The 16,797-nt window shown below is 32.7% G+C and overlaps 1 protein-coding gene across 3 annotated transcripts in view; it reads left to right on the forward strand.

The window, feature by feature from the left end:
* Radx (RPA1 related single stranded DNA binding protein, X-linked) overlaps positions 1–16,797 on the forward strand; it is a 73,935-nt gene that overhangs the window by 37,916 nt on the left and 19,222 nt on the right. Inside the window, exons 12-13 of one of the 3 annotated variants that reach the window (XM_046420869.2) lie at positions 9,351–9,398; positions 11,249–11,539. In XM_046420869.2, the coding sequence (XP_046276825.1) occupies positions 9,351–9,398; positions 11,249–11,539 (339 nt within the window). The remainder of the gene's footprint in view (positions 1–9,350; positions 9,399–11,248; positions 11,540–16,797) is intronic. The other 2 variants (XM_046420871.2, XM_046420870.2) reach the window with 2 other exon arrangements.

A 16,797-nucleotide genomic window follows, 5' to 3' on the forward strand; every position in this document is an offset into this window, starting at 1 on the left:
GGAAACTAACAAAAATATATAAAGCTAGGCCTCCTTACACTAAATGCTCAGCCTTTGAATAAGAATGCTCTGAGTCTGTGTAGGCACAGATAAACATTGCTTCCTGCTCAATGCCCTGGTGTCCTGTGTCTCTGTGCAAAAGTCCTGCAACAGGATAAGAGGAATAACTTCTAATAGTCCATGGAACAGTGATGTAAGTATGGTTTACATTTAATTGTATATTTTAAAATAACTAGTAGAGATTTTTAATGACTCAACACAAATGATAAATGTTTGAGGTGGTATATATGCCAATTACCTTGACTTGATTATTACTTATTAAAACACTCCACTGTACCCCATAAATTTGTATAACAATATGTGAATTAAATTCTTAAAATATTTTTAAAAACAAGTAGTTAGGCTATATGAACAGCCACCATGTATTAAAATGATAAAATATGAAAAAAAACATGACCTTAAACAGAAATGCTATTTGAGAGGGACTCCATTAACCTCTAGTAGAAAGTAGAAAATATTGACAAAGCAGAGTTGAAAGTTAGACTAATCCCCCTCAAGAAGCAGCACATGTGTGGTAGACAGGAAAGAAGTAGTCAAAATCTTATCAGTCTTGCTTGTGACTATGACCATCATATTTTTGGTGTGGATTCATGGTCCTATCCATTTCTGTGAGTTGATCTTGCAAGTAAAATAAATATTAATAAATCTACCTATATGCATAGTATACTATATGCCTAAGTGAGTGTCATTCCAAGAAATAGCAACTTTCTGAAAGTAAAAAATTCCTTAAGTTGGCAATTTTGGCACATGATTCTGTCTAGTGCCATTGACTTTGGTAGGAAAATAAATGTTATGTTATTTGAATATTGCCCAACAATGTTGGTTAATGTTCTCCAGTATTGGGGCATTTATTATAAGTTAGAATTCATCAAAAAGCCTGTAAAATATTTTCCTTGTTAACAAAAGAAATCCATTTATATTTAGCAACATGTATCTTATTGTCCATTTGGAGGTGCTCTTGTACACTCTTAGACTGTAACCAGTGTCAATACAAAATGAAAGCAGTTTTTCTACATGTGGAATATACTTTTTCATTTTAAAAGTGACTCTTATTTGTCTTTTTAGTCCATATTCCTTTTAAAAATTTTCCTACTATCAAATATCTATATCAGGTACAAATTATTTGACATAGTAAATTGGTTAATAGTAGTGATGTTTTTAAAAGTGAAAGTAAATACAAACAAATATTGGTTTCTTTGGTGGTAGTATAGCCCTGCAAGTATACTTCTTTTAGTTAACCAAAGAATAACTAATTGTGAAGTTTAATTTTTAATTGAGAATAAATATAAATGAATTTTAAAAGTTTTACTTCCTTTCTTTGCTATTGACTTTGGATTTATTTTATTTTATTATATTTTATTAGTGCATTATAATTTTACATAGTGGTGGGCTCACTGTGATTATTCAATATGCATATATATCACAATTTGCTCCATTTCATCTCCCAGTACTTTTTCTTTCTCTTCCCTCCTTCTTTCCTCTGATCCCCTTCCTTTACTCTTCTGGTCTCCCATTTATTTATTTATTTTTAATGAGTACCTTATAATTACACATGAAAGTGGGATTTACTGTGATATAAAAAATTAAGATTAACAACAAAAGTGAGATGAGGGTAAAGTACTATAAAAATCTAGTCCAGAGAGTTGATCCCTGTATAAGATCTTATTTGAAACAGATCATCTCTCTGGTTTAGATGTTTTAGCATTTTATGTCCATCCTTCTTTTTGGTATTATTCTTTTTTTTTTTTCATTTCCCACCTAAACAGAGGCAACACTGTCATTTTATTCTATATTCTCATTAAATTTGAAGTCTCAATGAACTTTTCCAAAGTATTTCAATAAAGGTGTTTGTTGATTGTTACATAATATGAAATTGTGGTATTTTGAACGATTCTATTGTAAAAATTTTTAGTCTTTCTTTTCTTAAATAATAGCCATCTATACTAGCCTTATCTGTTACATTTATATGCATTAGCTAATGACATTTTTTTCTTATTTCATGTGTCATATTCTAGACAGGCTGTTCACTAAATAATGCTTACTATTTAGTTCAAATGTTTCAATGAGCATTTTGGTTGGTTTTAGCGAATAAATAAATTAAACAACCTCAGAACTCATGGAGAAAAGGCTATTTTTCCTAACTAAGCATAACTTGAGACTTAAAAAGAAAATGTTTCTCAGAAAATGGATCTTACCTGGATTCTAAATTCTAAAAATTAAGGAGAAAACCATAATTGATTTTAGGTTTTTGTTTGTTTCTACATGTCCAAGAAATTGACTAAATTCCTGTAATTCTGTTTGTCAGCTGATGATCACACTTCATAAAAACTTTTACATTAACATCTCTAAATTATCCCTTCAGTTTTACCTACAGAAAACAACATGGTACTTTACAAATTTATATAATAATAGTACCAGCCATTGATTGAACATTCATGTGCCAAGCTCTATGCTGAGATTTTGTATTTATATTATTTATCTCATAGGCAGTGATTATTGTAAATTAATTTAATCTTTTCCCTCATGTTCCATACTTTTTCTGAAAAAAAAGCCTATAAATTTACCATTTGTGTGCTAACTGAAATAAAATAATATAAATTATTAAGTTTTAGACTAGAGAAAGAAGAAACTTAAATAATAGTCTGTTGGATTGAAAATAAAAGAAAAGATTGACTTCTAGCCAATTCTGGCAGATCAAAAAGCCACAAAAGGATCTGGGATCTGGCTACCCCCTCCAAAAAAACATGTAAAACAAAGGAGAAAACATTATAATACAAATATATAACCAAGTCCAAAATAAGAATGAAAAAACATAAAAGCAACACAAATATAATTTAAATCTAGTAATGAATAGGAACCAAAACTAAAACAGCTCATGGGCATTTCAGAACTAAATAAAGTCCTTAATTTTCCTGAGCTAAAGTATAATCAATACATGGAAAAAGAGATTCCAGACCACAGGCCTCCTTCATGTGAAGAAGAACCAATATAAAATTGGGAAGTTATGGGAGCCAGAGAAATTATGCCTCTTAGTGTAGGGAATTATTGAAGAGCTTCCCATATTCCCTGTAGGTAGGGGAAAGTCACCAGTGATAAATTAGAATATCAGATCTATACAGCCTGGAAGTGTGGTCATAATTCACATGACTCAACTGGTGAGGACATTGAGATAAGGAATTATCTTTTGATAGCTGGTCCAGAATCAGTGATATTATGATCTTAAGGTATTGACAAGGGTTAAATGTGAAACTTCCTTGAAGGGAGTTCTTATAAGCTTGGGTGCTTGCAACTTCCATGGAAAATAACTACAGAAAATTAATTATGGTTAAAAAATTATAAACTTCCCAAGGAAATGTACTACTTTAAAGCAATGTGATCAGATGTAACACATGAAAGAATTTATACTCCAGAAACTGGAAATAGACTGATCAAGGGATTGAGGCCAGGACAGATACCAACATTTTCAGATGCTCAAATTTTATATAATAAGTAGTGTTTGCATATAACCTTCACACATCTTCCCATGTACTTTAAATCATTTGTATATCACTTATGATATCTAAGTGAATAGTTATTATGCAGTATTATATAGAGAACAATATCAAGGAGAAAAGTCTGCACATGTTCAATACAGATGCAATTGTTTTTCAGATATTTTCAATCCAATGTTGAATGAATCTACTATTATAGAGCCTACAAAGAGAGGGAGAGAGCAGACTGTTTCATTTGTGGTTGCTCTGAGGATTAACTATAACATTCTAAGTTTATAACAATGTAGTTTGAATTCATAGCAACTTAATTCCAATAGCATAGGACTGTGCTCCTCCTGTATAGCTCTCCCTACCCTGCACAGTTTATGTTGTTGTCAGCACAGATTGTATCTACATATTCTATGCCCTATAACATATATTTATAGTTATGTTTTATACGTTTGTTTTCATATAGAAAATAAAAAGTAGAGTTACAAACTAAAATATGAAAATGTTAATTTTATATTTATTTCATCATTTAACTTCAGGTTACTGCCTAGTATCCTTTATTTCAATCTGAAGCACTCTAACTTTAGCACTTCTTGCAGGATCAGTGGAATGGTAACAAATTCCCTCAGCTGCTGTTCATCTTAAAACATCTCAATTTCTTCCTCATTTTTGAAAGGAAGTTTTGCTACATATAGAATCCTTATTTGACTTTTTTTTCACAACTCTGAAAATATCATCTCATTGCCTTTTGGCCCTCTGGTAACTGATGAGAAATCTGCTGTTAAACACATTAAGACTCTTGCACTTGACAAATTGCTTCTCTTTTGCTGTTTCCGTGTTTCTTTGTCTTTTGACAATTACATTGTAATCTGAATCATTTTAGGTCTCCTTGAGTTTATCCCAGTTGGAGTTTTCTGGAAGTGTTGATTCATATCTCTTTTGAAATTTGAGAAGTTTTGAGTCATTATTTGAAGAAATAATGACTTTCTACATCTTTCTCTTTCTCTTCTCCTATTTTAACTCCTACAGTGTGAATGTCAGGCAGCTTGATGTTACCCCACCAGTCCCCTATGCTCTGTTTATTCTTCATTCTTTTTTCTTTCTTCTCAGATTAGATGATTCCAGTTGACCTTCGGGTTTTCTGTTTCTTCTTTTGCCTGCTCAAAAATACTGTTGAAACCCTCAAATGAATTTTTGTTTTTCAGTTTTTTTTAATATCAGACTTTTTATTCACTTCCTTTTATGTTTTTTTTTTCTTTATTGATATTTGCATTTGTTCATGCATTGTTTTTTCTGGTTTATTTTAGAACTATGTCTGTTTTCTTTTAGTTCTTTGAACATATTTAAATACCTGTTTTAAAGTGTTTGTCTTACAAGTCCAGTATCTGGGCTTCCTCTATGACTGCTTTTGTTGTTGTTGTTTTTCCTTTTCACTTTACTTTCCTAATTCCTTGTATGCCTTTCATTTCTCATTGAAAACCGGACATTCAAATATTACAATTTGGTAACTATGGAAATAAGATGATTCCCTTTCTCAGGGTTTGCTGGGGGAGGTTATTATTAAAAGCTGTAGTCATCCCATTGTCTAGTAACTTATCCCAAATTTTTGCAGACTATTACTTGTTGTGTGTGGCCACAGAACTCTGTTTCTTAGCTTATTTTCAGCTATTGTTCTGACAGAGAGTTCTTTGAACAGTAGAAACTAAAATGAAATACTACCTCTCCCAGTCTTTGCAGATTGGTTCTGTGCCTGGGTCCTCTGTCAAACTTAGCTAGACTTGCACTGACCTAAGGAGCAGCCTGAGTTAATACCTTAATATCTTAGGTCTTTTCTGACTGTGTACCTTGTACTGGGCCTGTCCTTGGATTTTTTAATTCCCCAGGATGGCTTTAAATGCACCAATTTCCCAACAAAAGTTTCTGTTTGGCTTTTCCTCCATGGTCTTAGGCAGTTGATTTTATGTTTAAACCATAATCTTCTGCCCCAGGTGTCTGCAGGTTGTTTGTCCAATTTACAATGTTTTCAAGCCATATCCACTGCTTTCTCAGCTGGATCATTTCCATGTTAGGTGAAACAGAGACCAGAGTCTTCAGTCAGTACTTCAGGTACACCCTGGGCAGGTTAGAACATGACTACATAATAATTCTTGAGTCCCATCAGTGAGAACCCGAGTTACCCTCTTCAAGACTGCAGCCATGCCAGGAAATCGTGGAGCAAGGGCAAATAAAAAATGCCAAAATGTCAAGGCTCTGGATTCAATGATCAGGACAGGGAAAAATGCCACAAAACTTTTACTATTGTTAAATTCCCTTTTTCCTGATTTAGTGTTCACTTGGTTGCTCTAAACCTTTGACTGTTTTCCAGATTTCTGGCAGTGAGTACTGATATTTTCTGCTTGCTTTTCAATATTTCTGTTAAGTGTCAGAAACTTTGAGATACCTATTCTGCCATTTTGCTAGACTCATAAGGTTTGATTGTTTCTTTATAATGTTATCAACCATTGATGATAAATGTTTAGGTCTGTTAATTCATGAAGTGTTGCAAAATATTCATATCCTAATTCTGTCATTCCTTGTTTATTAGCTGAAAAGCTCTGTAAGAAGAAACTTCCTTTCATCTATTATTTGGTTACCCATTATTTAGTTCTATTTGTAAAGATGAGCTAAATGCTTGATACTTCACTCTATCAGTTTTCAAAGTAATGAGTTGGATCTCTAGCATCTTCCAAAGGTGACCAGTTGTCATTGTTGTTTTGGTGTTTTTAATATTATAAACTCATGGATTTAAACATACTGAATTTTTATTTCCTATTGCAGTTACCACCCTCATTGTTGCTCACATTATTCAATCTTTGGTGAATTAGGAAACCATTCATTTTTGCTTGAGTGCTTTTGGAGATATTTTTAGTTATAGATGGACACAATACCTGTATTTTTCTATGTGGTGCTGAGGATCAAACACAGTGCCTCACACATGCTAGGCAAGCACTCTACCACTGAGTTACAATCACAGCCCTTATGAGTGCTTTTAATATGACCTTAGTAATGTTCCATAGTTGGTTTTCTTTTTTTGTTTGCTTGTTTGCTATCTTGTTTGACATCATATTTCCAGGCTTATCTTGATTATTTTTTACCCAGACATGGAATCAGACATTTCTCCACAGAGCTCTCATACTTAAGAGACTAAAGATTGGGCATTATGTGTACTCATTTATACTAGCCTAGTTATTATCTCTAAGCCTTTGCAGTGGACAGAACTAGAAAATATGCTGCTCTGATTGATTGGTTGTTAGCTGGTTGGTCAATTAAGACAAAATGTGTAATGATTTCACATTTGTATTTCAGATTCAAATTCACAACTAAATAACTTCCACTTAGGAAATAAAAAAAAAATACTTTTTTTTCCTACTGTAAGAATCCTGGTTCTTAAAACCCTAGGGATGATAGAATATCAGATAATAACTTATTTGCATTAACCCAACACATATAAAAACAACCTCAGAATAATTATTTTAAGGTTTGTTTTGTTGCAATTCATTTAAATTCTACCCCACTAAAGATGTACAATCAAATTATTATAGCTTAAAAATCACTCATACTCTTCCTTTCTGTAAGGTTCTACCATCTACTGGATAGACATTTAGGTTCACCTCTTTTATTTTAATGTTTAGATATTGCTTTCCTTAAATAAGTATGTACTTTTGTTTTCTAATTTGGTTAATTATTTACATGGTTCCAAAGTCAAATATGCAAAAGAATATATATTTAAAGAATTTTGTTTTCTATCCTCGTCCCCCACATCTTATCCCTTCACTCCCACCATGGATGACTTTTTAATTAATGGAATCATTCATTTTTTCCATTATTTGTTTCTATAATATAAGCAAATATTTGTGTGTATCAGAGAAAAATAGAGTCATGTCCCCCCCCTTCTTAGATTAATACACTAATATTAACTACCTTTTAAGAACAATATGGCAATACCTAATTGGTTGAAAATATGTTGTATATACTTTGTGCCCCAGGATTCCCCCTACATTTTGGCCACATGGGCAGATCTGTTCTAAGATTTTTATTAGAACATTTTTTATAATAGGCAAAATTGAAAGCTAAATGTTAATTAACAGAGGATATATACATAAAATATAGCATATTCATATAGTAGAAGATATCTTGAAATTTCAGTGAATGAATTAAATCTCTATATGTGGCCTGGGGAAATTGCTTAGCAGTAGAGCACTTGGCTCGCATGTACAAGTTCTTGGGTTTGATCCCTAGAATTTCAAAAAAAGAAAATAAAAGAATAGATCTATATTTGTCAACCTTGTTACCAACATATTCCCAGACATATTTCATGATAGCTTTGTTTTTTTTTTCTACGTCTGCAAATTCAAAATTCATTCATGTTATGAATATGTAGTTAATGTGTGCATAGTTTGTTGTGACAGGTATTTTGAAGTCTATAAAGTTTAATATCTTATCCTTTATATCTAGTAACTTAGATAAGTAGATGTGATATATATTTGAAAAGTTCACAATTAATAAGAACAGTACATCTAACATCACAAGACATTAAAGGATTACAGGTAATCCCTGGCTTTTATAATCCTTTAAAAAGTCTATTATATAATTACCACCAAACATAGACCTTATCACTGACTGGAATACCCTGTTCTTCTTTAGCCTTGTAGATCTTGCGCTACCTGGGGTGAGTGGAGGTAAAGGGGAAAGAGACAAGGAAAATAGTTCCTCTCCTTCCCCCATGCTTCTATACATCCTTGTCTACTATTATCCTCATAATGAAATGTTCAAAGTAGATATTATGAAGAAAATCTCCAGGCCTGTATATATATTTTGTACTGAATCCTTCATTACTTTACAACTTAAATGTAGTCTCCTATTTTAAAATTTCCTCATTAAATCATAAAACTGATCTCACTAGAAATAAGAGTTAAATGAGTAACTAAAATAATAAAGTAGTAATTGTAATTATAAAATATAGAAATATAATTTTGCTACATGATTAATTTGTATTTACCTGTGTAAAAGTAGGCTTAAAACATGTTCCATACAACAATTTTAACAGCATTTAAGCTAAAAATAAAAGAATTCCAGTTCACAATTTTCCATTCTACATTTAGAGAAACCTGAGCTGTAGTAGATATATTTTGTCTCTTTCCTACATTCCTTTGAAATGCTGCTATTCACAACCAGTCATTTCCAATGTCTCCTGTACTGGTTTCAGACCCATTTATATTAATTAATTATGAATATATAATTGGGATAGGTAATTATGATACTAATAATAAAACATATGATTTAGAGGAATTTTTCCTATAAGCATTAATATCTTGATGGTCCTCAGTATTAACATCCAAATAAAAAATATAAAAAATTGTTATTTCTGGAAGGGTCAAGAATGACTTTTTTTCCCAGAAGGTAAATGTAAGTACTTAATTTTTTGAAAACTACTGTAGCATTCAACTTTTTTTTATAGTAGTGCTGGGGATCAAACCCATGGTTTTGGCCATGTTAAAAAGTACTGTACTGCTAAGCTACATCCCCAGCCCCAGCACATACCTTTTTCATGCTGTATTCTAGAACAAATAAGAGAGAGATGTTCTTTATGGTTTCAGTCATTGTAATAGCAACTTAATGATATTCAAATTATGTGCCTTTATTGGTTTGAATAAGGGAGATTTATTTCTAGAAAATGCAAAAGATGAAACTATTTCCCACTCCTCTGTTTCGTCCTATTAACTCTTGAGTATTTCTTTTAGATTTAATTTTATTCCTTTCTTTTCCATGTAGGATTGCTTTCCCGTTTGTTGTCAAGCATTATTATTGGAAGTCAATTAAGTATGTTCATCAACTGAATTTTGTGTTTAAAAAACTCTTTTGTAATATTGCAGTGTTTTAGATTCTTGGTAAGAAATATATGTTCAAATTTCTTAATCTTTCCTTATAACTCAATATAATATTTTACTTTGTACTCCAATTTTGGTAAGTCTTCATCTAGGCTTAAGAAACCAAGCAAGTAGTCTTGGAATATGCAATAAAATCTGAAAAGCAGAAGTGGTATGTTAACTGTACTGAAATCTTGCCGTTAAAACCATCTTCTGTCTCAATAATGTTTCTTAATACTAGGGTAAGAATCAGTACCAGGACATAGGCAGTCTACAAGGAAGCAACAGAGCAAGCTCGTTAAACTCTGAAAGGGAGTTGCTGTTGGCTTTCCTTAGCTAGTAGAACTAACTAGAGAGTCTTGTTCCACATCCATTTTTCTGATTTTACCATATGTCTTCAGTTCCTAGGGTATATTATTCAATTAGAATATCTTTTGTACAAATTTCTTAACATCATGTCTGACCCATAATAGGTATTCAATAATTATTTTTTGGGCCATGCAAGGTGGCACACACCTATAAATCCCAGTGGCTCGGGAGGCTGAGACAGGAGGATCACAAGTTTAAAGCCAGCCTCAGTAACATATTGAGGCCCTAAGCAAATCAATGAGAACCTGTCTCTAAATAAAATATAAAAAGAGACCTGAGGATGTGGCTCAATGATAAAGCACCCCTAGGTCCAATACCTTGTACAAAACTATTATTATTATTATTATTTGTTGAATGAATGTCATAATGTTTAAGGGATAAATTATGTTCTACCTTTGAAACTAAACATTTTAGGTAAGTTGTACATAAGAGTTAAATTGATTTAGAACATTCAAGAATTGAAGAGGAAGCTAGATGTGATGGTATATGCCCATAATCCCAGCTACTCAGGAGGCTGAGGCAGGAAAATCACAAGTTTTAGTCCAGCCTGGGCCACTTAGAAAAATAATTTTAAAAGGGCTGGAGATGTAGCTCACCAATAGAGCACCCTAGGTTCAATCTCCAATATCACAAAAAAATAAAAATTTAACAAGCAAGAATTAATTTCTTTCATCTCAATTTAGTTCCTTCTTTGTTTTCTATGTTATTTATATATAAAAGGATTGTCATATATAATAAATGATCCTTCTTAAGAGGAGATGTATCTAGAGTAAAGATCATATTTGTTCAGGTCACTTTTAGCAGAGATAAACAAAATTTTATTTTAAGCTCAAATTCTACCAATAATGAGTGACCTCTAAATGGTGCCATTCTCATGAATTTGATTTCACTTGAATTTGTGACTGAATATAAAAGGAATGTATGTTTATTTAAGAACACTTGGAAAATACAGAAAAAAATATAAAGAAATTAATTATAATAGCCAGGTGTAGTGGTACATGCCTGTAATCACAGCAGCTCAGGAGGCTGAGGCTGCAAGATCTCAAGTTCAAAGCCAGTCACAGCAACATATCAAGGCCCTAAACAACATATCAAGACCGTTACTGTAAAATATAAAAAGTGCTGGGGATGTGGCTCAGTGGTTGAATGGAACTGGGTTTAATTCCTGGTACCAAAAAATAAAAAAGATAATTACAAATATCGATAACTTTGACAATACAGAAAAAATATTGCTTTTAATCTATTGGAATCAGTGAATCTAGTTCTTTCCTTGCTTTGATAAGAGTTATCATTTGGATATTCATTTTGCATTTTAAGTGACTGATTTTCAAATTTCTCATCTAGTCCTGATTAATCTATACTTTTTTCATAGTGAATGCCTTGTTTTAACTAGCTTATAAGTCAGATGCATTTGTTTCGTTGTGTCTTCAACAGGTCAAGAGAGTACAAGTGCTAGTACATTAGGCAAGGGCAGAAAACCCATAAGCGATAGGTGGGAGAGCCAAATGTGGAGAGAGAAAAGTTTTGGCTTAATAGACCACCTACATTACAGCCATGTGTACCCTGAAAGTATTCCACGGAAATTTATTTTAGAACACAGGAAGTTTCTTACTCAGCAGTACAATTCTCAGCCTGCAAAATATGTACCACCAGAAGGAAGACCCCCAAAACTTGATGACTTTATGAGTGCTCGAAGCCTTGGACATTTCGAAGTAACCATCCTAGGTAAGTCACCCGTTCTTCTCTTCAGTTATTTTTAATGACATAGTTTAAATATCGATACTATTTCTCTTTGAAAAAATTAAGCCCCCTCCACACATGCTCATGAAAATTAAGCTCACAAGGAGCTTCCCTTTGGCTAAAAATAAAGGAATAGAGCACTAATTCTGCAATAAATGAAGCTCTAATTTTGGGCTTTTCAGGATTGACAAATCCTTGGAAAGTATTTGAGAAGAGAAGAATTGAAATTAAAGGAACTTTTCTTCACCCCTAACTATCTGACTACTGTACTTCTAGGACTGGTTCTATTATTTCTTAGCCACTGCTTTGTTGTCTATATACTCTGCTTCAGTCTTTATGAACCGTTGAAGGGTAAAGTGTAAGTTAAAGAGAAGTAGTAATAATCAAGGTAAGCCTCTATGAAAATAGGTCTATTTAGGGGTTGGGGTTGTGGCTCAGCAGTAGAGCACTTGGCTAGCATGTGCGAGGCCCTGGGTTCGATTCTCAGCACCACATAAAAATAAATAAATAAAATAAAGGCATTGTATCCAACTACAACTAAAAAATAAATATTAAAATATAGGTCTATTTAGCCTCTGGGGGGGGAAACAAAATTCTCAAGTAACTCAGGTTGAACAGAAAGAAATTATTGAAAAAACTAATTTTGTCTGATAAGGGGAAATAAACTGATTTCCCATCTTATTCAAAACTAAGAGATACCTAGCTATAGAACTCAAAACATTTAAAATGAAAATTTTAAATTTAGATTTACTTGTTTGTTTCTAAATAAAAGAAAAATATATACAAAGATAATTCTAAAATAAAACCTTTGCCAAAATGATTCTTGGAGTCAAGGAAAGAATTTTGTCTTTCATAAGAAGATCTTAGCACTAGATCTTGCTGCCTTAAAAGGAAGCAATGAGGAAGAATCATGAGCACATTAATTTAATGCCTGGAAAAAATAAAGTTAATGGATTTTTACATCTGTAGTTCTGGAACGAACTGCCCTGATTTTTATCAAGACAATTTTCCCCTTTATTCTCCCCTATCCCTTCTTCCCTATCTCCTCAAACATAAAGATGTATATGCATGTGGATAAATATATGTATAATCTATGAAAAGGATGAATTTCCACTGACTTCTACAGATCTAAGGTTCAAATATTCTTCACTAGACTATATTACTTGATCTCTTCAGATGGTTTATCAATCTTAGTTTAATATCTGGGAAGCAAAAACTGTAACAAGATTTCCCATACATCAAGAAAAGTAACCATGGAAACAGTGAGTTCATCTCAAAACATAGAAATTGAATGATTTTCTTCCTCTTAACATGGTACCAATCCATTAAAACAGATTGACTAAGACAGCTCAGCTATCTTACATCTAATTGTAAACTTTTTGTAGCTTTGGCTATGAGTCAGCTGGAAGCAAGAATCAAATATAGAAGACAAGTTTATTCTGCTTGCCAGCTCTAATTCATGTTAGAAGCATTATATATATATATATATATATATATATATATATATATATATATATTCCTTGCCTGTTTCCAAGGATGGTTTGCAGAGTTAAAATAAAGTGAAAAAATAATCCATTTATGCCTAAAACATTACAGAACATTTTAAAGTAAGCAGAAAAGGAAGGTGTTAGTAGGTCCTTGTAGATAACTAAATTACTACTGTTCAGCAGTAATTTTCCCTGAGCTTTCTTGCAGGAAGGGGGAAAGAGTTTTTGTTTGTTTGTTTGTTTTGCTTCTGATTACGTATTCAATGTTAAAACTTAAACAAAGTTGGATAATTTCTAGTCTTAATATCTGGCTAGGTTGAAGCCAGATCATGATGAAAAATAGTACTCCTGAAGTCTGTAAACATCCTCTGTTGCAGAGAAAACATTCAAATAGAGGAATTCTTTTTTTTTTTTCAAACAAAATTCAAGTCTGAATATACTGTATGAAATTATCATATAAATAGCACACAATAACAAATGAGTCGATTTCATCAACTATAGCTTTCTCTTTCAAGGTGTGGAAATGGGGCTGGGGCGGTGGCTCATTGGTAGAACACTCACCTAGCATGTGCAAGACCCTGGGTTCGATCCTCAGCACCACATAAAAATAAATAAATAAGTAAAGTAAAGGTATTGTGTCCAACTAAAACTAAAAAAAAAAGAGAGAAATAAATATTTTTTAAAAAATGTCCTAAATGATAGTTGATTCCTGCATAAAACTTATACAGTCATCACTCATATCATAATAAGGCACTTTTATAATGGTGTTTATTTTCACTTTATTATTATGTAATCATGCACTCTGCTTTCTAATGGCATAACTTAATATAAAATATATGCAACTAATTTAAGTAGTACTGGATCTAATGATGCTCATATAATGTTAGTGAGGGAGGTACATTATCAAACTTATCCGAACTCCTTGAAATTCTTAGATATGCTAGAGAAGCAGCTTATTCAGTCTTCTTCTCTTCTTGAGGCAGACATTGTCACAGAGAGAAAGCCAGTAGCAAGGATGCATCTGATCATCAGGCATGCAGGAGTAGAATAAAGGTTGAAAACCACTATTCTCTGGGCTGAGGATGTGGCTCAAGCGGTAGCATGCTCACCTGGCATGCGCGAGGCGCTGGGTTTGATCTTCAGCACCACATACAAATAAAATAAAGATGTTGCAACCACCGAAAACTAAAAAATAAATATTAAAAAATTCTCTCTCTCTCTCTCTCTCTCTCTCTCTCTCTCTCTCTCTCTCTCTCTCTCTCTCTCTCCTCTCTCTCTTAAAAAAAAAGAATAAAAAGAAAACCACTATTCTCTAACTAGTATTTGAAATTTAGACATTCTCTTATACTGGTTAAAATGAGAGCTGATTATCAGATGTAAGAGTGGTAAATTTGTCAGTTTAGGAAAGTATTTCAAGTGTGGAAATAAAAAATGAACACAGGAAAAAGGACTAAATCTTTATGAATGGACTGTTTAAAGATAGAATCCTAAAACTAAAAGATGACTTTAAGTATATCCTGTTCAGGGGGGACAAACTTCTGTAAAGGACAAAGGACAAACAGGTTTGAGGCTTTGCAGGCTATACAATTTCTGTTGCAGTAACTTAGCTGTGCTGTTTTCATGAGAAAGCACCTATCAGTGATATATAAATGAATGTGTGCATGGCTGTGTTTAAATAAAAGTCTATGCACACTGCACTTTGAATTTCATATTTTTGTCCATCACAAAATATTGTTCCTTTGTTTTTTTAACTGTTAAGAATGTAAAAGCCAAACTTTACCTCATGGTGTGTACAAAACCAGGCACAGAGTAGACTTGACCCCCAGGTTCTAATTTTTTTTAATCAGAATACTAGTTTATTTTTTTTTATTGGTTGTTCAAAACATTACATAGCTCTTGACATATAATTTTCTGACCCCTTTTCCAGGGCTCTGTTCTTGGCTAAGACTGCCATCACCAATCTAGACTTATGGATCTGTATACTCGACATACTCCTAGCACAGAGATTGTCTAACATATATTGACACTATTTCCTACTGGTTTCTTAGTCCTCTTCATTATCTTACTAATCTCTGGAGGACCCAGCAATTTTGATGTGCCAAATTCTTGAAACCAGAAATGTTATTTGGATCCCAAATTTGGTCCGTTGCTCTGACTGGTAAAGGGTGAATTGTTATTGTAAACTTTGAAAGAACTGTTAATCTCTCCATAGTTTTAATGGCTCTCAACAAGCAGTTGGATACTTTGTCAATATCACAAATGTATCACAGAAGCACTGGTTCTTGTCTTAAAATTCTTGTTTTGCTATCTCACTCTCCTCAAATCAATAGACAGTAATCACTAAAACTTTAGCCCATTGCTTACCATTCATGACCACATACTTTAAGGAGAATATATCTAGATGAAGTGTCAAATTAAAACTTTAGTGCTTTTTGGGCTGGGATTGTGGCTCAGTGGTAAAGCACTCACCTAGTACATATGAGGCCCTCGGTTCGATCCTCAGCACCACATTAAATAAATAAATAAATAAATAAATAAAGATTTATTTTTTTTTAAAGAGAGAGTGAGAGAGAGAGGGAGAGAGAATTTTAATATTTATTTTTTAGTTTTTGGCAGACACAACATCTTTGTTTGTATGTGGTGCTGAGGATCGAACCCAGGCCGCACGCATGTCAGGCGAGCGCGCTACCGCTTGAGCCACATCCCCAGCCCCAATAAATAAAGATTTTTAAAAAAGACTTTAGTGCTTTTTCAGAGGTACAAAATTTAGAATCTGTTAGTCATTCGTTCCCAATTTTCAGAATTATTTCTTACCGTAAAGATATCTCTTATAAGCTTGATTGGACTTACAAATGTTAACAGTATAACATTTGCTCCAATAACACTGATTTAGTTGCCAATGAAATATTATGAGTCAATCAAAACTTAAGAGTCCTCTCTTCAATTTGTATTTGGCATAGACAATTAGAAACATAATCCAGGGGTTGAGGATATAGTGGATAGTAAGTACAAGGCCTTGGGCTCAATATCCAGCACAAAAAAAGAAAGAAAGAAAAAAGAAGGGAAGAAGAGGTTAAAAAAATAAAAAGAGAGAGGAGGGAGGGAAGGAAGGAGACAGAGAGGGAGAGAGGAAGGAAGGAAGACAATCCAGCCAACCTTTCATAAGTCTTTAAGGGCCATCCATTTGTCTTTTGGAAATCATGGTATATAAATACCAATAATAGAATTATTTGGTGAGGGAATAAATAGTGAGGGAACCAGTGCTACTCAACTAATTGTATAAACAGGGCTTTCAACAAATAAGGAGGTATATACTTCAGGGGTACATACAAATAATTGGTCCTGAACAAAACGGGCTAATACCAAAGAAGGCAGGAATTATGTTGCTCTGCTTGGCTAACTTACTTTAATAGGAGGAAAAAAATCAAGATTAAATAAAGTCTTAGTATTTCAGTATAACTATAGCATAACAAACTTCCTTGATGTCACAATTAGTACTGTTAAATTATTATAATATCATTATATATTTCATAGTATTATTATACATAATTATCACACATATATTACATCATCATTTAAATTTTAAAGACAAGAAAAAAAACATGTGAGCAAATTTGCTCCAAAAATCTTGATAAAAATTTTAGAAAAAAATTATCTTAACAACTCTCATATATCATAGCCATTATTATTGAGGTTTGTACAGGACATTCAGGCAGTGGGTATATAGATGAATTTATATTTGAATGCTAATACAAA

This window comes from Marmota monax, unplaced genomic scaffold (genome assembly GCF_021218885.2).
Source record: "Marmota monax isolate L192 unplaced genomic scaffold, Marmota_monax_Labrador192_F-V1.1 WCK01_AAM20220418_F8-fsc00050, whole genome shotgun sequence".
Lineage (NCBI taxonomy): Eukaryota > Metazoa > Chordata > Mammalia > Rodentia > Sciuridae > Marmota > Marmota monax.